At 59.6% G+C, this 21,878-nt stretch overlaps 1 protein-coding gene across 1 annotated transcript; it reads right to left on the reverse strand.

Annotated features, from left to right (window-relative positions):
* Positions 1–840: 840 nt before the first annotated feature.
* On the reverse strand, positions 841–19,895 carry GRAP (GRB2 related adaptor protein). The gene is made up of 5 exons (XM_082679533.1): positions 19,754–19,895; positions 13,486–13,583; positions 9,209–9,331; positions 3,038–3,206; positions 841–1,078 (listed from the first exon to the last, which is right to left on the reverse strand). The coding sequence occupies exons 1-5, from the start codon at positions 19,829–19,831 to the stop codon at positions 893–895; spliced, it is 654 nt and encodes a 217-aa protein (XP_082535659.1). The 5' UTR covers positions 19,832–19,895; the 3' UTR covers positions 841–892.
* Between the last annotated feature and the right edge of the window lie 1,983 nt (positions 19,896–21,878).

Raw genomic sequence — 21,878 nt, forward strand, 5'->3', positions numbered from 1 at the left:
CCCTGCTTGGGACCGCGCTGATGGCCCCTTCCCCGTGGACACCCTGCCCTTCCTCAAGCCGGGGCTCCACCGAGGCTGCCCGCCCCGTTCTGGGTGCCGCTGGCCCTCAGAGCCCAGCTCTGGCCACAACTCCCCACCTGGGCTGTAGTCCCCCACGCTTCCCGAGGCCCCGGTCTGGGTAGAACCTGGGCCTGCACAAGTAAGAGCAGGTGCAGCTATGTCTCCCAGGTGGCCACGTCCAGGGCCGGCCCCTCAGAGCTTGTCCGTCCCGCGGGGCCAGCGGAGGAGTAGCAGCCTCCGTTTCTTTCACCCTTGCCCACCCTTCCTCAGGGCTCTAGCCCCCCGCCGAAGTGTCTGTGGTGGGCAGGGGCGTTGGATCCCAGGTGGAGCCCAAAGTCTCCGAGTCTGTCCAGCAAGTCCAGGCACAGGTGTGCGGGGCCCTGGCCGCCTCCCCAGTAGCCGGCCTGTGGGGCTTTTGGATGGACGGGATGGCAGGCCCAGCGGGTGCTCACCCACCCAGCCCGTGGTTCCTTGGCTTGAGCCCCCAGCGGGTGGAACCCAGGAGTCCTCAGCCCTCCCTGGAGGTGGTGCCATTGGTGTTTGGAGTGGGCGGGCCCTGCCGGCCACCCTGTGACATCACACAGCTGATGGCCAATGGGAAGAGGCCGGCGGAGGCCCCGGAGCTCCCCTAGCCCAGGGGCCCTGAATGAGGCGGTCTTTCCGGGGCGCTGGGCCCGTCCCAGTTGACATGAAGCACAGGAGGCCGGCCGGACTGTCAGGAGGCCTATGTTGCAGTCCAAGGCCCTGGGCTGGGAGTGCCCGTGTCCTCTCTCTGGGCCTCAGTGCCTGGTGGATGGCCGGTCCACTGGCTCTGCCCCTGGGCCCACTTGGGTCACAGGTGCACCGGCTGGACATAGCTCCGCGGGAAGAAGCCGATGCGCCCGCAGAGACGGCCTCGCCACCAGCAGGGGTCAAGGCGCTCCAGGACCTCAATGATGTCACCACGGCGGAAGCTGAGCTGGGAGGGGTCCTGGGCTGAGAAGTCAAACTGGGCCTGGGCAAAGCAGGCCCGGGGCGGCTGCAAGGAGAGGAAGCCGTCAGTGGGGCCCCTCAGGAGCCCCCGCTGGGCTGTCCCCACGGAGGCCCCAAGATAAGCGATTTCCCACAGGTGGAGAGGGGTCTTTCGGGCAGAACTGGGGTCGAACTCAGCTCTGTATCCAGGTCCAGACGATGGCCACCCTGCCCGTGGGCCTCCCGCTGCCCACCCCCTGCATGTCTGCGGCACAGACCCTGTGTCTACGCAGGGCACAGCCAGTGTCCTGGCGGCCCAGTAGGGACCACAGGGCCAGTGGTCAAAGGACCTGAGTCCTGGGCCTCAGCGTGGGACTTCGGTTAGGACCCTGCCCGTCTCGGGGTCTCTCTCCACGCTCTGCAGCAGCCGTGATAACTTTTGACCCCAGGCCCTAGAACCACAGGAACAGGCCTTATAAACTATAAAGTGCTGTGTAGCTACGAGCAGTTCACTGCTGTTGCCCGTGGCCAGGCTTCGAGGGCAAGGATGTCACTTTACACTGCTTTCCTCTCTCAGGCCTGGTTCCAGTCCCATCTATGCCCCAAGGTGACCTTGGGTGAGTCCCTGCCCTCTGGGGGCCTTGCTTCCCTGCCCCCCCTTCAGATGGCAGCTAGACGAGGGCCCCCTGCTGGCATCACCATGAGGATCACAGCCAGTGCCCCGGCCCGGCCTGCCCACCAGGCTCTCTGCCCCAAGCCTGCGGAATCTTATCCGGCACAGGCCATAGCGTCACAGACAGGCTAATTAGCGGTTCTCTGCCCAGGAAGGAAGAGGGGGCGTGGGTCCCAGGGGACTGAGCCAGCTCTGGAGTCGCCCTGCAGGGCCGGTGACCCCAGGGCCAGGCCAGAGCAAGGTGGTGGGTGTTGGGGAGCCCTCCGGCGGCCCCCAGCTCCATCCTGGCCCCCTCACACTTGCCAAGGGCAGAGCTGGCCCAGGCAGCGACGGGAGGGGATGGAGGTCTGAGAGGCAGGCCCAGCGGGGACTGGAGCGAAGAGTCCCTGAGACTGAGCTTAGAGCTGGCCCGGCCCCCAGGGGCAGGCTGGGCAGAGCAGGCCGAGTGCGCTGATGGGACGGAGGGTGAGTGGCAGGGGCAGGGGTTCCTCCTGAGACACTGTTTACTCCCCGACATATCAGATCCCAGGGTTCACCCTACCGGACCGAGAGGAAACTGAGGCCCAGGTGAGGGATGAACTGGCCCTAAGGTCACACGTGGCGAGGCGGTGGAGTCTAGGAACAGGCAGGACCAGAGCCGCGACCCGGCAGCCCCTCCCCAGGCCTTGGCCACGGCCGTGCCCACCGTCCTCTGCAGAGTTCGAGTTCACTGGGCTGTCCAGGGTCCCGAGCTCCAGCCCCAGGCCTTGCCGACACCCCCTCCCAAGTAAAAGTGCACGTCGGGGCTAGTAAGCCCACTGGCTGGTGTCATCATCCTAATGAGCGTGACAGCTGGTCCCTGGGGCCCCTGGACGAAAGAGCTGGCTGGCAAATGGCTGTTATTATGAGGACTGGGGCGGCCGGACCCCGCTGCACCCGGCAGGACCTTGCCCACGAGCGCTCACACTGCCCCGCGCCCCACAGAGCAGAAGCCAGCAGGACCCCACCCGGCAGGTGGCCTTGGGTGATCACATCACTCCCTGAACCTCAGTGTCCTACCTGTAGGTGGGGCCAGGAGGCTCCCAGGAGGCTCAGCTGGTGTCAGTACCTTCACTCAGTCAACAGACAACCACTGAGCACCGACTGGGTGCCACGCACTGCTCCTGGCTGAGAGCCAGCAGGCTCAGTTTACCCGGGGAGTTTCCACCTGCCCCTTCCCTGCCTTCCCCGCCTCCCCTTTCCCAGCCCTGCTTGTCTCCCTGCAGTGCCCGGGCGGAATCTTAGAAGCAGGGCTGGACCCACCTCCTGCCACGTGGGAAGGGGGGTCGGGGCCCTGCGGAGAGGCCCCCTCGCCCGCCCGCCGCACTCGCCCACCTTGGCCAGGGGCTCCTCGTCCCGCAGGAAGACCTGCCGCTTCTTGGCGATGGTTCTGGTCCGGTAGAAGGCGACCAGCTCATTCAGAGAGTTGAACTTCTCCTCCCACAGGTAGTACTTCCCCGAGGCCTCACGCAGCACCTTGAAATGCTGCACCTGGTCCCCGTAGCTAGGGGAGAGGACACAGACCGCCTCAGAGGGGCCCACGGCGGCTGGGGCCCGCCCCCCGTCCCTGCCCCCCGCAACCAGGCCTTTTTCTCTCCAGGTGAGGCTTGGAGTCAGGAGGAGAGGAGCGGGGGGAGGGGGTCCCAGGCCCCATTGACCGGCTCCGTGAAAGACACGGTGAGTCCCCACCGGGGAGTGGAGTGTGGAGTAAAGGATGTGGGCCTTGGACCAGGCCACTTTCTTGCTATGTGACCTAAAGCAAATCACTTAACTTCTCTGAACCTCGGTTTCCTCATAATACCTTCCTTCTGGGGAAGTGCTCGTGTACTGGCAACATTAAATGGTTCTCTGAGAGAGGTGGTCAGCCAGCATCTCTTCTCTCCAACGTCCCCCAGCCTCAACACTCCTCTCCCTCCCCCACCTTGTCCCCTCCCAGCCCTTACTGTCCCTTGAGGGGTGAGTCCTAAGACCATCCTGCCACCGGTGTGAGAGGAGCTCAGGCCTGTGGGATGCTTCCTGTCCTTCCCTGCCCCACATTCTCTCCCCACCTCAAGAACCTTCTATGGCTCCCCATTGCCCTCAGGGCAAAATCTTAACACCTCAGTCTCAAGTTCTGCCTCTGATGACACGTCCAGCCTCGTTTCCTTCAAATACTCTCTGATGCCTCCTCTCCCAGCCTTTGCCCAGCCTTGCACCCCACCACCACCAAGTGCCTTCCAGCCCAACAGAGGGGATAGCCTGTGTCTCCCAGACTGGCCAGCAGGGCAGAGGGACCTGCCTGGAACACGCAGCACGTTCTAGGCCAGGACGGGCTGTGCAGGCTTGGGGCAGCCTGAGTTCCTGCAGGCCCACAGTCCAAGTGTTTCTAGGGCGTGGACAGGAGTATGGTGTCCATCCCCCCAGTTGCCCATCCCTGCCTGTGGCTTACTCCCTCCACCTATCAGCCCTGGGGCTGGTGTGCTGCCTTGTTAAAGGTTAAGATGCAAGATTTAAGATAGAGATTTATTCCAGGTAAATACCTTCTGTTCTGTGTGTGTGTCTGGGGTGGGAGGAGCGGGGAATCCTCCCACCCTGCCCAAGTCAAGGATCCAAACCACACAGAACCTCTCTCTCCACTTTCAAGCATGCCTCCAGGCTTGAAAAATACACTATTTCTTCCAAACTTGAATCAAACTCCTACTCATGCTTCAAGGCCCGCATAAAATGGCCCAACCTCTGCAAGCTGCCTCAGGTGCCCTCAGTCAGAGTCCGGGGACTCCTTGGCTTCCTCGGCCCCTTGTACAGCCTGCCTGTAACCCGCTGCTCACAGACACCCAGAGGCAGGGAGGCAGGAGGCGGCCCAACTCTAGCCCAGTCTGGAGAGGCTGGGCTCAGGGGCGAAGCAGCATGGCCCGAGGGGTCAGTGCTCATGGGCTGCACTGTTCCTGGACCCTCCCTTCCCGACTCTGAGCTGCGGTCCCAGCCCCTCTAACACGTGTCCACTCTCAGGGCAGCAAGCTCTCTGCACAGAACTGAGGCCAGAGAAGGCCTGAGACTCTGTGACCAGACACAGCCATCACCCCCGGCCCGAGACAAAGCTGCTCGTGTGCCGTCAGCAAGCATTGTTCCCAGATGGCTAAGCCGCCACTGTGTCGGCTGTGGGATGCGCGTGTCCACGTCCCGGGATGGGAGGAGGATGGCCAGGCAGGCAGGTGCCTCCCGCCCCATCTGGCCTGCTGCAGCCTCGGCCCTGGGGGCCGCCCCCGAGCCTGGGACTCCCTAGTGCCCTGTTCCGGCGGGCTCAGGGTTCTTCCGGTCCCTGGACCGTATTCTGGGAGGCAGAAGGCCCTGACTCCGTGCCGGCCCCGAGAAGGAGCCCGGGGTGCGGGCGGCCCCCGTCCTCTGGGTAAGAGGCGGACGAGAGTGTGGGAGGTTTGAAAAGATCTCAGCCCCAAATGAGCACAACCCTGAACACTTTGGTGTTTGAAGTTTATCTTCAAAAGCTTATCTTACCCAGAAGGTCACCCAGAACGGAGCATTCCCTGATCACACCCAGGTCAGGGGGCGAGACCTGGGAAGGGGGCAAGGGACCCAGGAGTTCTAGAACCTTGCAACCTGACAATCGGCAGGTTCTCAAACCTGGGGTGCTCTTGTGGTCCAGCCCCCCAGCCTGTGCGTGGCTCGTGGTGGGAGAGCGGGGCCCAGCTGGGCTGCCGCATCTGTGAGCGGGGGTGGCCGTCCTGCTGCGCCAGCCCCTGGCCTGACCAGTGACCCGCCTCCATGTGACAGGCCCGAGGACCCAGCACTTGGGCAGTCTCTCCCTCTCCCGGCTAGCCTGTCTCCCGCCTCCCCAGGCCCGAGTCTGAGTCCAGATGGCCCCTGAGCAAGGAGGATGGCCCTGCGGGGTGAACCCTCCTGAGCTGGAGGGAAGGGCAGACCCGGGTCATGGGGCGGTGGGCTGGCCCGGGCGCGGCCAGAAGAGGGGGCACCTGGAGCTGGTGCACCACAGTGGGCAGAGCCTGGGGTGTGTGCATGTGTCTCTCCCTGCTCTGTGGGAGGGACCGGACGTGTACATCCCTGTCTGAGCCGCCATGGGTGTGTTTGTCTCTATCTGTGACCCCCATGCCCACCTACCCAGGGGGCTGAGGGCTGGGCCTGGCCCCTGGGCTGTCGGAAGACCCCAAGGATGAACTCAGGCCTGATGCTAGCAGCCACCGGTCCTGCCCAGCAGGTTCTTCCGGCTTGGTGGCGGCAGCAGCAGAGGTGAGAGTGGCAGCGGCAGCCCAGGGAGGATAAACAAGGCTGGGGTAAGGTCAGGAGCCCCAGCACCGCACCCCCACCCCCAATCAGGGCCTGTGGATCCCCGGGGTGGAGGCCAGGGTGCTAACTGCCCGCTAGGTGATCTCCGTTAGGCGTGGCCCTTCTCTAGACTCAGTTTTCCCGTCTGTGAAAAGGGAGGGGGTGGATTCCCTCTCCAGCAGCCAACGTGAGATGGAATCAAACTGACCTTGGGACTGCCGGTGGAGACAGACTCCCCCTGGGTCTTTAGGCCTCAGGGAAGAAGAGTGGAACGGTAGACCTGGTCTTTCAGGTCACAGAGGGTCGGTGGGCTCTAGCTCCACTGTTTTCTGGCTGTGTGACCTTGGGCAAGTTACTGCACGTCTCTGAGCTTTTGTTTCCTTACCTGCACACTGGGCTTCCAGGGTCACTTCCTCCCTGTCTTTGAGGGCATGAAATTGTGCCCCCCCCATTCTTTCCTGCTTCATTTTCCCAAGAGCCTTTATCATCTTCAAAGATTTTATATATTTTACTAATCATTTAGAAAATTATATATATGTACATATATGCATACATACATACATACATGTATAAAATCGTCTGTCACCCCAGTGGAACGTGAGTGCCTAAAGCACAGGGAGCTTCGTCCGATTTGCTGGTGGTTGAATCCCCAGCGCCAGGCACAGGGCCTGGCGCACAGTAGGGCCTCAGCGACCAGGGCAGCAGAGCAAACACATCATTGACTCCAGGGCACCCCTGGCCTGAAAAGAAGTAAAACATCTTACTTGGGAGCAAACCATCATTTCTGACACAGAAGCCCACGGCAGCCTGGATCAGAGTGTGGGGCAAAAGTAACACAGCCCAGGCAGTGCGCCCCTGCCCCGGCCCACTGGCCACCAGCTCAGACGTGCTCCCAGAGGTGCAGGGGGCAGCCCCCTGGAAACTCGTAAAGGGCAGCCAGCCGTGGCCACCATCACTCCGTGAGGCAGAACAAGGCCCGTGAACCCCACCTCCGACGGCTTTATGAGCGTGCAGGAGACGCCACGCCTACGCGGTCAGAGTCCCCAGGAGCGCAGCCAGCGAGGGCGGAAATGCTCTCACACGCGGATCTGCGTGACCGTCACCCAGAAGGGTGGCCATCGGGTCACTGGTCTTCATGATGTCCAGGGCTACTATCTCCACGTTGCAGATGAGGACGTTACAGCTGACGGGGACAGGATCTGCTGAGGTTACGCAGCAGGTCCAGGGCAAGGCCAGGGCGAGAAACGGGCTCCCCGCCCCCATGTGGCCACTGGCCCTTTGCTAAGAGCCCGGGACCCTGGGGCGTGGGCCAGGAGGCGCGGTGTGGCCCTGGGAGGGTCAACATGATGATGATTACATAGCTGGCATTTGGGGAGGACTCACCGTGTGCCAGCGTCACACTAAGCACCTTACATAGATGTTCATTTTACAGAGGAGGAAGCAGGCTGGGGTACCTTGCCCAGGGTTATACAGGAGAAGTACCAGAGCTGAGATTCTTGCTCAGAAGCCCCCCTCCTAGCTGCCCTGAGTCTGTTTCCTGCTCTGATCCCTGCCCAGTGGCCCTCCAAGGGCCCTGAAAGGCCCCTCGTAAGAGACGATGGACCAGAGTCGGGGCGGGACCCGGTCCTGGCCCCGGGGGACGAAACCGAGGCTGGAGGGCGCCACCTGGTGGTCCTGTGAGCACACCACAGCCCTGGGGCCCAAGGTTCCGGTTCTGAGCTGGGGGAGGGGCTTGGCCAGGATGCCTGGGGTGTGGCGGGGAGGGGGCATGTGCTGGGATTTCTCAGAGGGACACTCCCACACCCCTTCCCAAGGTAGCATTGGTGCTGGCTCCGCAGAACTGCCTGTCTCCCCTCCTGGTCAGACAAATGCTTTGCTGTCCAAGCCCACCTCTCTCTGCCCCACCTCTGGGTCTTTGCACATGCAGTTCCCTGGGCCTGGCATCCCCTCTCCCCTCTTTGTGCACCAAACTCCTACTCATGCTTCGGGGCCCAGCTCAGATGTCACCTCCTCCACCCTGTGGAGTGTTTGCTGCCACTGAACTTCCCTCAGTCGGGCGTCATGGAGACCCCGGGCCCCTGCTCCCTCGGGGACTCCTCCCCTGTCCTGCACACACACACCCCCAAAGGTTGAGCCATCTGGGCTGACCCTCTGCAGGGCCCTGTTGCCCTGGGGTTTCCCATCGGGACCTGTCAGGCCCATCTCTCTGGCTGTGACCCCCCGTTGCTGGCTCTGCCCCACTCACCCCAGGCGCATTCCCACCCCAGGGTCTTTGCAATTTCTGTTCCCTCTGCCTGGAAGCCTCTCCTTCCGAATCCTCACTCCTGGGCCCCAGGCGGCCTCCACCGCCAGGTTCAGATCCCTGCCCACTGGCTCCTGCTATATTCATTTGTCTCCTTTTTTCATGTGTTCAGTCTGCCTCCCCCACTAAGACATAAACCTCAAAGGGCAGCAACTTTGTTTTTTTTCACTGTCATTTCCCAAGTCCCTAGAACAGCCTGGCACATGGCATGTAGCTCAGTGACAATTCCTTGAATTGCTGCACCTAGATCCTACTGTTCCAGGCGCTGGGAGTAGGAAGGACAGAGACCAGCTGGGGCCCTGACCCCTTTACCCCCGACCCTGGTTCCTGCCCCTTCCTTCCAGCCTGGATTCCTCCATTGCCCGATTGTGACCTTTGGGATTGGGTCCTGAGCTGCCCAGAGGCTGCCACCCTGCTTCCGTGCCAGCCACTACTCTAATGGCTCTAAATGACTCATATATTCTTTGCAAGAACCCATTTTACATGTGAGGAAACAGGCGCAGAGAAGTTAAGGGACTTGCCCAAAGTCACACAGTCAGGAAATGGCAGAGCCAGAATCTGAACCCCAGCAGCCTGGCCCCAGGGTCCATCCTGTCCACTATGTAGCACACAGGGGAACCCTGTCTGGAGCACATCCTGGACACCTGCCCCGGGTGCCCTGCTGCTCTCCCACCCCCAGCCCCACCACATCAATCTCCCCTGGTGACTTGCTGCTGTAGAACAACGGCCGAGCCTTCAGCCCGGCGCTCGAGGCCTCACAGCCAGCCCAAGCCGCGTGGAGCCCTCCTGCTCCGGGCCACACCCTGGGGTCTGCGTCATCCCCGACCCCCAGAGGGTCGCCTGCTTCCAGGCATTTGTCGTTCCCTCCACACCCTGCAGGCCTGTCCCTGGCCACCCTCCTCCACACACCCTGGGTCAGAACTCACTTCACAGAGACAGAGAACTCCCCTGGGGAGCTCTCACTCTCCCGGATCAGGAAGGCTCCCGGGTGGTTCCGCTTCATCAGAATTTCTTCTGCCAGCTGCCGGGAAATCCTGCCCGAGTACCACCTGCAGAGAGGGGGCAGGTGAGGGGGTGGGGGAGGCCAGGTTACCCTGCCCCTATGCCAGCCACCCAACACTGCCAGGTCCTCACAGCAGTCCCGAGACACAGGAAATACAACGGCACCCACTTTACCCAGGGAGGCCAAGGTCATGTGCTGTGAAAGGCAGGAGTTGGGCCCAGTCCCAGCATTCTGGCTCCTGAGCCCAAGCATTTCCCACCACACCAGGTAAACACACACCTTGGTGAACCCCAACCCAGCCAACCCCAGCTGGGCTTTTCCATTTCAGATTCTTAAAAGTAAAAAAATATTTTAAAAGATGACCCCCCCCAAAAAAAACATAGCAGCTTTGATCTGGTGAGGAAGGGTCTCTCCCTGTACCCGTTTCACAGATGCACAGCCTGAGGCCACCTGGACTTTTTCTCACAGGTTCAAGTCCCTTTACTTTCTGACCAAACAGAACTGGGTATACAGAAGGTGCCTTGTAAATGCCGAGGGTCTGGCAGGGCCTGGGGGTGAGAGGCCGGGATCCAGCTTCTCTTCCAGCCCTGCCCACTGTGCTCTTTGGGGCTCGCCCACCCTCGGAGGGTCCAGGTGGTCTCTGGCTGGCTTCTTGGCCCCCGGATTTGAGCCCAGTCCCTTACTGGGGCAACCGAGGCCCAGAGCAGGTGGAGTCTCCTGGTGGGACCTTGGTGCCCTGAGGGCCACCGGAGCCTCCCTTCCCTGCACAATTTCCCTTCCCTCCTTCAACTGAGCTTCCTGAGTCTGAGCGTGGCCCTGGGCGGATGTGAGGCAGAACTTTTCCTGTTGTATCAGGATGTTGACAGCGAGCCCTCCAGGCCCAGCACAGAGGCTCAGGTGCACACAGACCGGGTCCTGCCGGGAACCCCACCCGCCAGCCACGTGTGAGCCCTTGCAGTTCCCCCGAGGGCTTCTTACTAACGTGACTGGCCTGTGTGCGGGGCAGGTTGGGCCCCTGGATGTTCTCAGGTGATGACAGGGGGGCAGGAGGACAAACACGCAGCTCGGGTGCCGGCTCCCCGGTTCTGGCCACAGGGAGAGCCCGTTGCCCGGGGCCGCCAGTAGTGGCAGTGCCACCGGCTCCCTCTCTGCCCGCTTTCCAGTCTGAAATAAAGTCCTGGTCCTTACATGGTGTCTCAGAGCCCCCCACCCAGAAGTGAGGTTCTAGCCCATCGCTGGCCCCCAAAATGGGGGGACCCTGCGCCCATCTCTGGGCGGGTGGAGGGGAGGCAGTGGAGGTGGGGGCTGAAGGCGGGGCTCCAGGGAACCTCCAAGAGCTCGGCCTGGGTCTCTGGAGTCTGGGAGTCCCGGATGAGGCCTCCAAGCCGGAGGCTGAGCTCAGGGGGCCCCGGAAGGGCGTTCCTCCAGGGAGCCCCCAGCAGGCCCCAGGTGCAGGGCTGCCACAGGAGCAGGGGTCCAACAGGGCCCTGCGTGGGAGTTTCCAAAGAACCCACAGAACCCCACAGGAGGCATCAGCGTGTGGGCGGCTGTCACCCTCAAAGGATTTTGCAACCGCAGCCTCGAGGAGGCCCGCCCTGCCCCGACCAGGTCCTCGGTGGCCCGGGGACAGGGTGCCGGAAAAGCAGCACTCCCGACGCCCCAGAGCACAGCTGGCTCCGCGCGTGGACACCTCGCTTGGTCCCCACTTTAATGATGTGGAAATTGAGGCCCAGGGAAGGGCAGGGATCCCCAAAGTTGCTCCACAATTCTCTGGCCTCCGACTCTCCCCCAGCCCACCCCCTCCCCCAGCTGCTCTTACAGTTCCCCCATCCCCTCCCAGCGAGCACAGCCGGGGCCCACAGCACTGGCGGCAGATCTCACTCTGCCTCTTGCCAGCTGTGTGACCCCGGACAAGCCACTCAACCTCTCTGTGCCGCTACCTCCTTGCCCACTAGACCTTGACGAGAGCACCCAGCTCGCAGGGCCCTTGGGAGGAGGAGGGCGCTGCCGCCTGCAGGTGTTCACCGCTGCTGCTGTGAACTCCTCCCACGTGTCACCCATTAGCCTGTCTGCGGCCCTCCCAGCAAACTTCTACTCTACTTTCCAGGCCCAGCAGACCACACCCTCCTCCAGGAAGCCGTCCTCCAGGAAGCCGGCCTCCAGGAAGCCATCCTCCAGGAAGCCCTCCTCAACGCCCACCGGCCACGCGGCTGCGTCAGGTGCCTCGGTGACCCCTGCCCGTGAGGCTCACGGCCCCCCTCCGTGGGCTCCCTGGGCAGGCGGAGGTGATGGTGGAGCTCAGGGAAGGAGAGGCCTGGTGTAGACACGAGGCCCCCTGGGACCCCTGCCCTGCCCCCGCCCCACACCCTGGAGCCCAACGGGCTGAGTCAGGCACAGAGCTGGACTTTCCCCACTGCTATTTCGGGGCCAGGGCAGGGGATGAGGTTAGCTAAGGATGCATCTGGGCACGGCCTCAGGCAGGTGAGCATGCGGCCTGACCCCCATCCCTACTCTGTCCCAGACTCATGTGGCCAGAGCCAGCCCCAGGGAGCCCCGGGCCATCGGACACTGGAACCCTCCATGGCTCCCAGCTGCCCTGGTGGAGGCTTGCCTGAACCACCAGCATTGCCCCGACAGGCGTGGCCCTAAAATCTATCAGCTTTTCTTTCCTCCTGAGCAAACAGAAGCCTCTGCTTAGGCTTCTCAGCGGCCTCCTACCTCCCAACCTCCTGGCCATCACCGGGGCACAGCCTCCACCTGGAGGCTCCCGCTCCCCCCCGTGTCCTCCGCTGGCCTGGCCCTGGCCGGGTTCTTGCTGTCTCTCTCCCTTTATGACAGAAAGTCTTTAAGGCTGGAGGGCAGGCCCCTGCCCAAGGTCACACAGCCCAGAGGGACCCTGCGGGCCTGGAGCCGAGGCAGGGGACCTGGGTGGGTCGGGCCCTTGCCCAACACAGGAAGTCCGAGGTGGTGGCAGCTTTGGAAGTAACTCGAAGACAGGTAAAGAGGAAATGACCTCCAGGCCCCATCCTGGCCCTGCACCTCCCTCCCGTCCACCCCACAGCCACACACGGGCCCTGACCTGCCTTCACCTCTGCAGCAGTTCTACTCCCCACCCGGCTCAAATGCCTCCATGGCTCCCACCACCCTCCGCCGGGCGTTTGAGGCCCTCCTGCTGGTCCCACTGCCAGAGGTTCTTGTTGTTCCCGCTCCCAGGAATGCCCTTCTCTTTTTCTCATTAGCTAACTCCTACACACATGCTTCAAAATCTCACTTGTTGCCACCTCTTCTGAGAAGCCCTCCCTGGTTAATTATCTCGATGCTGACCGCCTTCCCTTGTCATAGTTTCTTTATGTCCTGTCTCTCCCACAGGACACAACTGCTCTGACCCCAGCATCTCATCACGTGTCCCCAGCATCTCATCACGTGTCCCCAGCATCGCCCAGGTGAGTCCCCTCGGGCAGTGGCCGATGTTGGGCGAATGACCGAGCGAGCGACTGTGACTTGGGGCTACTTCAGCCACCGCTCTGTGAATATCCATTTGGTTTCTCCCAGATTCTTGGCCACTTAGGCCTGTTCTGGGGCTGAGAACAGGGCTTTCAGCACTGGAAGCCTGACGGGGGCTTCCCTGGGACAGCCGGTCCCCAGCCCAAGGATACCTGGGCTCCTCGTGACTCCCTCTCCGCCGTGTCCCAGACTCTGCTCAGCCCATGTCAGCTCCCCTGCCCACAGGTCTGCCGCCTTCCTGCCCCTCCACGGCCCCTCACTCCCCACCCCGGCACAGGGCTGAGTCGGCCTCTTAGAGGAGCCTTGGCCCTCCTTGTGTTGCAGGTAGGGAAACTGAGGAACAGAGAGAACAGGGGTCTGCCTGAGGCCACACAGCAGCCAGGGGCCCCACTGGCTGAGCGCCCAGGGTCCTGTCCTATCCAGGGCCCCTACCGGGATGCGCTCCGGCATCCCAGGTCCTAGTGTCGTGGCCTGGGCTGGCCCCGACTGCCACCACTTGGGACAAGTCCTAACATCTCTGTCCTCCACCTCTGCTTGGGGAAGAGACGGGGGTCCCCAGACAGAGGGCGGGAGGCCCGGCTGCGGACTTGCAGGCAGCTCAGCTCAGCCTGGGCCAGGCTGGGTGTGGACGTTTGGCTTCAGGGCCGGGGGTGAGGGGGTCCCTGCGGACATACGGGGGTGGGGCCTGCCACTCACGGGTGGGGCTTGACGTGGATGTAGTTCTTGGGGACGAACCCCTCTGCACCCCGGAGCTCGGCCTTGTACCAGTTCTGGTCGTCTTCCATGTTCAAAATCTGCGGGCGGGAGAGACACGGTCACCTGGTCACCTGTGAGGGACAGCTGTCCCCTGCTGAAGGCCCACACCAGCCCTGGGGCCCAGTTCCCAGGGGAGAGCGAGGTCGCAGGGTGACTCCACGGTCCGGGGGTCACAGAGGAGAATTTGGTCGGTGGCTTGAGCTTACGGGGGGAGCTGGAGCGTGACTCTCAGGTCGTGCCACCCAGACCCCCGGGTGCTGGGGGACAGATCCGGGGCCCCTCAGTCCCTGAGCTGTGGCCCTGAGCATGGGGGGCCCACAGCAGTTGATACGAGGCACAGAGCCGGGGGTCGGGGGTAGGTCTGCGGAGGTCCCGCCGAGCGGTGGTCACGGGGGTCATTTGCATCTACAAGCTTCACGTCTGAGCTCAGGGCTGATGGTCAGACGGGGGCTTCAGACACCGGGGAGCGAACGAGAGGCCTCTGCGCTGCGGCGGGGCCGAGGCCTGGCTGCTCGGGTCGCAGACACCCCCTCGCCTCGCAGGTGGGCCGAGGGGAACCGAAACCTGAGCGGGGTGGGGGGGCCGCTACGGGCGGGCGAGTGGGACGCTTGGGCTCCCTCCCCACTCCTTGGGCAGGCTCGCCATGTGTCACCCCTTCTCACACCAGCCCCCGAGGCCGCCTACTTCACAGAGGAGGACACAGGCCCAGACGGGAGGGGAGCAGGGCCACACGGCAGGGGTCTTAGGACCGGGCCCCCCCTGCCCCGGTCTTTACCCTGTGCCTCCTCCCACATTGTCTCTGGACCCCAACCCGGGGGTCATCTCTCCCCTAAGTCCCAGAACAGGTCCCCACGTCAGGTCAACCCCAGTGGGGATATTGGTTGAGACAAAAAGTCAGACGCAGATCCGCAGCCCAAGCAGGGAGCACCGTGGGAGCAAAGGCTGGGACAGCAACTCAGGTGGTTTGGTTTTACCCAGAGGAGCTGAGATTTGCCCCCTGGGCCCAGGCCTGGCCCCTCCCTTGTCTGTCTGCCAGGTCCCTTGAGCCCCTCCTTCCTGCCCCCCCCCCCCCCCCCGCAGTCTGGGCCAGACCCGCGTCCCCAGGGAAAGCCGGAAGCAGGTGGCTGACTCAGGATAACTTTTGCTGAAAACTAAACAAAACAAAAAACTCCCCCAACTTAATGAGAAAATTAGGGCCTGCGGGTCACAGACTCAGTGAAGATTCTTGGGGGCCTCGGGCTCTAGACCACTCTGCCTGCCGCTGACTCTCTCCACAGCCCTGGCATCAGTTTCCACATCTGTAAAATGGGCACATCTACGGCCTACATGGCACATGGCAGTGTTTTGTGACCTGCAAAATCCTGTGTGGACATGTGGATGTGACGTATCTAATCTATCCCAGTTTTGTGTTGGTTTTGTGTTCCTGTCACCTCCACTCCAGGGAAAGACCCAGAAATGTTCTGATTGGTTGTATTAGCTGAATTCTTGTTGTTGACATTGTTCAAAGCCCCCAGACCCTCTGAGACATGGGAATTCCCGACCTTCCCTAGTGAAGCTCACACCTCGGCCTGCCCCTGCTTTGCCCCTGCAGTGCCCTTCTCCAGGGTGCTGTCTTGTGCCACCGTCCCCTGGCCAGTGCGGCCACGGAGCACCTCCTGCGTGCCAGGCTCTGTGCCCAGCCCAGTGATATAGCAGGAAGCAGGAGGTCACATTTTAGTGGGCAGAGGCAGACAAGAAACAGGAAGGACACAAGTAAACAAGGTAATTTAATGTTCTGCTCTGTGGTCTGAAAATATACGTCAGGATGACATAGAAGGAAGATGCCTGGTTGGGGGCAGGGGGACTGTCAACAGGGGACAGATGGGGGTGGGCAAGAAAGGCCTCTCTGAGGAGGTGGCACATGAGCTGAGGCCCAAATTACAGGAAGGAATGAGACATGAGAAGATGTGGGAAACCGTGTCCAAGGCAGGGGGAACAGCCAGTGCCAAGGCCCTAAGGTGGGAGCAAGCTCTGTCCTGGAACGGAAAGGAGGCCCGTGTCTGCGGGTGGGAGGGCAGTGCTGTGAGTTGAATGGGGAGGGTGAGAGCTTGAAGGTCTTGTGCTCCGGGACAGGGGGGGACAAGGGGTCTGTGAAGAGCAGGCCCAGGTGAGCGGTGAACGGGGCCTGGACTGGGGCTGCTGAGACGTGGTCAGATCCGGGGTAGGTTTTGGCAGAGCGGCTGACAGGCGAGATACACAAGACAGAGAGGAAGCAGCTGAGACAACCCCAGGCTCTGGGCCTGAGCGCGGGCAGGCGGTCGTGACCGTCAGCTGCTGTGCAACAGGTGCGAGAGGAGGTGGGGAAGCTCAGGGTGGCTGGGTCGGGCCTGAGGTGCACCGGCCACCACCGGGGAAATGCCAAGAGGCCGTGGGCTCCCCGAGTCTGGGTCCTGGGGGCCAGGCTGTGCGTGAAGGGGTGGAGGTGAAGCCACCACCCACATCTCTCCTCCAGTGGGGAGCAGCGGGGTCCTGTGCACCCAGAAACGCCTGCCTGTCGGCGAGGGGGGCTTTGTTCCAGGGAAGTGACATTTGGGGCCCCTTGTCCAGAGTGGGTCCACGTGCCACCGGGCTTTCGTCTAAGAGCAGAGTTCAGACTGGAAGAGTAGCATCGTTGCCGGCTCCCAGAGGCTGGGATCTGCGTGTCCGCCGGTCACTGCTGGGCTGGGACAGGCCTGGCCCACAGCCAGCGCGCAGGAAACATGCTCACGAAGGGACAGGTCGTGGAGCTCAGCCACCAGCCCCACCCGCTGTCCCCGGCCCGGGGGAGGGCGAGGGGACACAGGGTGACATAGCAGCCACGTTTTTATGGTTACAGAAATGAGACCCTGGACTAGCGTGGGATGGGTGAGGCACTTTGGGTACAAACTTTAAGAGAGCTCCAAAAAAGTCAGGAATCAAGATAAAGAATATTTTAAAGGAATATGTTAAAAAATCAAAATTTCTGAATATGGTCATTAGTTAATAATAATGTATCCATATTGCTCCATTAATGTAACAAATGTACCAGGTTAATAATATAAAATGTTACCAAGGGTGTGCGAGTGAGTGTGTGTGGGCGGTGGGAAGGGGCGGCAGGGTGTCAGATTGGAATTCGTCTGTACCATCTTCTCGATTTTTCTGTACGTTTCAAACTGTTTTAAAAAGTCTATTTAGGGACTTCCCTGGTGGCTCAGTGGTTAAGAATACGCCTACCAATGCAGGGGACACGGGTTTGAGCCCTGGTCCGGGAAGATCCCACATGCCGTAGAACAACTAAGCCCGTGCACCACAACTACTGAGCCTGCGCTGTAGAGCCCGCGAGCCACAACTACTGAGCCCACGTGCCACAACTACTGAAGCCCGCGCATCTACAGCCCGTCCTCCGCAACAAGAGAAGCCACCGCAATGAGAAGCCCGCGCACTGCAATGAAGAGTAGCCCCCGCTCGCCGCAACTAGAGAAAGCCTGCGTGCAGCAACGAAGACCCAATGGAACCAAAAATTAATTAATTAATTTTTAAAAATAGTCTATTTAAAATTTAGTGCAAAAAACTCCATGAAACTCTTAAATCAGGGACTTCCCGCGGGGTCCAGTGGTTAGGACTCCAAGCTTCCACTGCAGAGGGCATGGGTTCAATACCTGGCCGGGGAACTGAGATCCTGCATGCCGTGCAGCATGGCCAAACATTTTTAATATTTTTCTAAATTAAAAGAAAAATCTTAAATCAAGACACGCTTTGACCCGGCACCTGTACAGCTGTGAGAGGAAGGACCCTAACTCCACGTCTGGGCCTGGAAGGATCACTTGCTCATCTCTGTCCTGTGAGGAGAGGCAGACGTGTGAACAAGGAAGCGTGATCTGCTCACACATGCCTCCCAGGAGTGACCGCCAGCTCCTCAAGACATTCTTTCTGGTGTTTTTTTCTAGGCGCAAAGCCAACGCATGAATGTCAGTTTCCCATCCCTAAAACTAATATCTATCGGTTATTATTGATTATCTCTGTGCACGTTCCTTTGCATTCTGCTTTTTTGCCACTTAACGTTGCTTCTCGAGCATTTTTACGTCGTTAAACGCCCCCCTCCCCAAAGAGCATTCTTAGAGGGTGTGTGATATTTTGTGCCACCCCTGGGCAGGTAGCTAGGGTGAGTCCACACTGCAAACTCACCCACTCCCCACAGCCCCACCTGCTGCATTCTCTCCATCCACTCTCCTCCCCCAGCTCTTTGCATGGCTGGGTCCTTCCACTCTCAGCTCAGGTGTCATCTCTTTTGAGAGACTGCCCTGACCACCACCCCTGCCCCCGCCATCTAAAGCTGTCCCTCTGCCCCTCCCTCCCACCCACCCTCTCCATTCCATCTCCCCAGGTGATTTCTTCCACCCATTTGTCACCTCCTGACAGCACGCACCCTCTGGAAGGTCCGCTCCGGGAGGGCAGGGACTGGGCTTCGTCCACTGCTGTGTCCTCAGCACTTAGGACAATGTCTGATGCTGAGCAGGTGCTTGAGGCCTTGACAAGGGTTTGTTGAATGAAGGAAGGAAAAAGCAGCCCCTCTGGTGGCCTGTCATTCCTTGAAAGGTCCCCTCCTGGGTCTCCACGGACACTAGGAGCAGATCCCATTGGGGTCTTAGCCAGGGTCTCGGCTAACATCTCCTTCCTCCCTTCCTTCATTCCTTCGACACCCCCGTGTCTTGCTGAGGGCCTGCCCTGTGCCAGGCACTGTTGTATGTCCCTGCCCTCAGGAGTCTCGGTTAGAAGCAAACACAGCAGGAGTCAGCCAACGCTCTATCAAAGCTCAGTGGGAAACGTGGCCCATCTTGGGTGGGCAGGGGTGAGCACAGGCATCGAGGAGGGAACGGGGGTGTCACTGTCTTTACAACACTTGCCTTGGGGGACCCCACGGATCTACTCCCTCCACCCTGGTTCATCCCTCTGAACCTCAGGTAGAACCCACCGGTCATCCCATTCCAAGCTCCCCACCGTTCCACGGCCTCTCAACCCCGAAGTCTGGAACTAGAGACTCCAAGCTGCTGTCGGATCGGCAAACGGGGCCTCGGAAACAGACCTGGATCTCAAGAGTCTCGTGCCCTAGCCGGTGGTGCCGGTGTCAAGCCTGCCCCATCCCCAGCTGGCTACACGTCCCCAGGTCCCCCCACCAGCCACTCAGGGGGGCCCAGGGCTGGCATCCCAGCACAGAGAAAGGGGGACACCCTCAAAAAGATGCGGTTCTTCTAGGAACCGTCCACCTCCTGACCTAGCCCAGCTGTTCAGTGTCACGGGGTTCCGATGCAGGTGCCAGGGTCAAAGGACAGGGGTTCACCTCTGACCCCACACCAGGCAAGCTGTGGCGCCTGCCTGTGCCTCATTTAATCACCTGTGAAATGGGGCCTCAGCAGCTTAGATGCGCACCGCTGAGCTCGGGCCCGGGGCTCTGTCCCTTCCTGGGCCCTGGCTCAGACTGGAAGCCTCACGCCCACCGTGCCGGTGCAGAGACCGAGGCCCAGGGCGGGGCAGGGGCTTCCTGAGCGTGACTCGGTGGCAGCTTCAGCGCCCGACCTGTGGCACGGCCCCTCCCAAGTCAGGGCCCTGAGCTCTGCTTCCAGACGCAGCCTTGAAAGCAGGGACATTTCCTGAGAGACAGAGCCCGGGAGCCCATCTGCCTGGGTCGCCCTGGAAGGCGTGTGTTCCTCCAGAGGCCACACAAGGGACCTGAGCCGTGTTGAGGCTTATCTTCCCCTTTCTCCCTTGCAGGGAAGCTCGTCTGGACCCCTAATCATAGTTGTTTTAGCCCCGATAGGTTAGTGTGTGTACGTCATTCCCAAGACCCTCTCTCTGTCCCTCTGCATCCGTCTCTGCCTCTTCCTCTCTCTCTCTGTCCCCAGCTGTTTTTTCAAATTCTTTCCTGGAAAACGGTGTTGACTCAACCCCTGCCAGGCTCTAGGCTGATGTCTCCTTGAACCCTCACAACGGCCCCCAAAGGAGGGATCACTAACTATCTCCCCGTTTCTCAGATGGGGAAACTGAGGCTCAGAGGGTGGAGGTGGATTGTCCGGAGTCACAGACTTGATAACTGGAGAAGCCGGGCCCGTCTTCCTCCAGAGACTGGACTCTGTTTGAGGGGCTGTCCGGGCCCTGGTTTTAAGCACCCCTCCATCCCATGCGAGGCCAGCTGAGCCGGCTCTGGCCACCCTACCTTGAGTGTGTCCCCCTTGTTGAAGGCCAGCTCATCGCTCTCTGTGGCCTGGAAGCTGTACAGAGCCACGGACTCCATGCCGCCGTCCCCGAGCCCCGGCAGCCGGGCTCTGAGCAGGGCCAGTAGCTTCCTGCTTCCTCTGCAGTCGAGGACCGTCTTCCTTTGTTTTGAGAGCGTGTTTGTGCTTTTGAAGCTGAGACCGAGACTTCCCCTGACAGGAGAAACAGGAAGCAGAGATGTCCCAGAACAGGGCGTGTGAGCCGCAGGCCCACCTCAGACCCCAGGGAGTCCCCGGGCAGCCCTGGGAGTGGGTCCTCCTCCTGCACCCACATTACAGATGATAAAAACTGAGGACCCTGAGCAGAAACGCTGCAAAGCCATCCCCAGCTCAGACACTGTGTCTTGCGGTCCCAGCCACGCCCCCTCATTTGCCGATGTCCCCTCCACCATTTCTAAGCTCTGATGCCTCCTGTGACTTCCCACTGCCTGCTGCATCGACCCCACGCTCCTTGCCTGACAACCAGGGCCCTTCCAAGCCGCTACCCCCACCCCCAGTTCTCCAGACTCATCCTTTGTTACTCCCCTACTGTCTGAACAAACACGGGCTCCAGCCACGGCCGAGGGACACCCCACATGTCCATTTCGTCCTCCAGCCTTTCCACATGCGAGGCCCTCTGCCTGGTGCTCTCTTCCCCTTTCACTTCCCAGGAGACTCCTATTCATCCATCAAAGCCCAGTTCAGAAGATGCCTCTTCTGATTTAAACACCGGGCACCTTCAGCGGGATGGCAATCCTAAGGTCAACAAGGACGGAAAATAATCTTGACCTTTGCTAAGGTTTGCTATGGGCAGTGGAATCAGTGTGGCAATTCTGGGACAGGTGTGTGAGTATCGTGGGAAACACCATAAACGACTAAATACAGCAAAGCTGTTTGGAACCAGGGTTCTCTCCAGGGAAGGAGGGAGACCTGTACCTGGAAGAGGAAGGCGAGGAAGAGCCCTGTGTTGTTGGACGGGAATTGGATGAATCAGCGTGAAGTCAGACTGGGTTTTTTCTGTAAAAAAAAAAGAGTTTTTCTTCTTCATTTATATCAATAGGGTTACATCATGCTTTCAGATTTTAGTCAATGGATTATGCTCTATTACTATTATTATTTAATCTTGATGCTTACATTGTCCCAGATTTGGCCAGTCGGACCCCCCTTCGAGATGTCCCCTTGTCCTTTTGACACATCCCCACCATTCTCTGAGCTCTTCCCATCTCTCTGACGGTAGGTTCATGCTCTTCCAGGACTTCTGCCCCAGCGCTGGAACCAGGCATCTCTGAGGGGTGGAAGATGGTATTTTTAGTGGAGGACGGTGTTTAGAACCCAGGATTCAGCTGGTGTTGGGTGTGCTCATCAGTACGGAGGTGTCACTGTTTCCAGACCCTCTCCGCAGACAGAGGCAGGAAAAAAATAAATAAAATAAAATTTTATATATATATATATATGTACATATTCATTATATATATATATACACAAATTCATTTTATATATATATCACAAATTCATTATATATATATATACACCCAAATTTATTATATATATACACACAAGTTCATTATATATGTATAAACTCATTATATATATATGTGTTTGTATTTTTAGAAATATATTTCCTGTATACTCGGCCATAAACAGGAACGAAATTGGGTCATTTGTAGAGACATGGATGGACCTAGAGACTGTCATACAGAGTGAAGTCAGTCAGAAAGAGGAAAACAAATATCATATATTAACGCATATATGTGGAATCTGAAAAAGTTGGTACAGATGATCTTATCTACAAAGCAGAAATAGAGACACAGACGTAGAGAACAAACGTATGGATACCAAGGGGGAAAGGGATGGGTGTGATGAACTGGGAGTTGGGATGGATGTATATATACTATTGATGTTATGTATAAAATAGATAACTAATGAGAACCTCCTGTATAGCAAAGGAAACTCTACTCAATGCTCTAAATGAGAAGGAAATCCAAAAAAGAGGGGCTATATGTATACGTGTAGCTGACTCACTTTGCTGTACGGTAGAAAGTAACACAATATTGTAAAGCAACTATACTCCAATTAAAAATAATACTA

The sequence above is a fragment of the Grampus griseus genome (assembly GCF_964374135.1).
Source record: "Grampus griseus genome assembly, chromosome: 20".
NCBI lineage: Eukaryota > Metazoa > Chordata > Mammalia > Artiodactyla > Delphinidae > Grampus > Grampus griseus.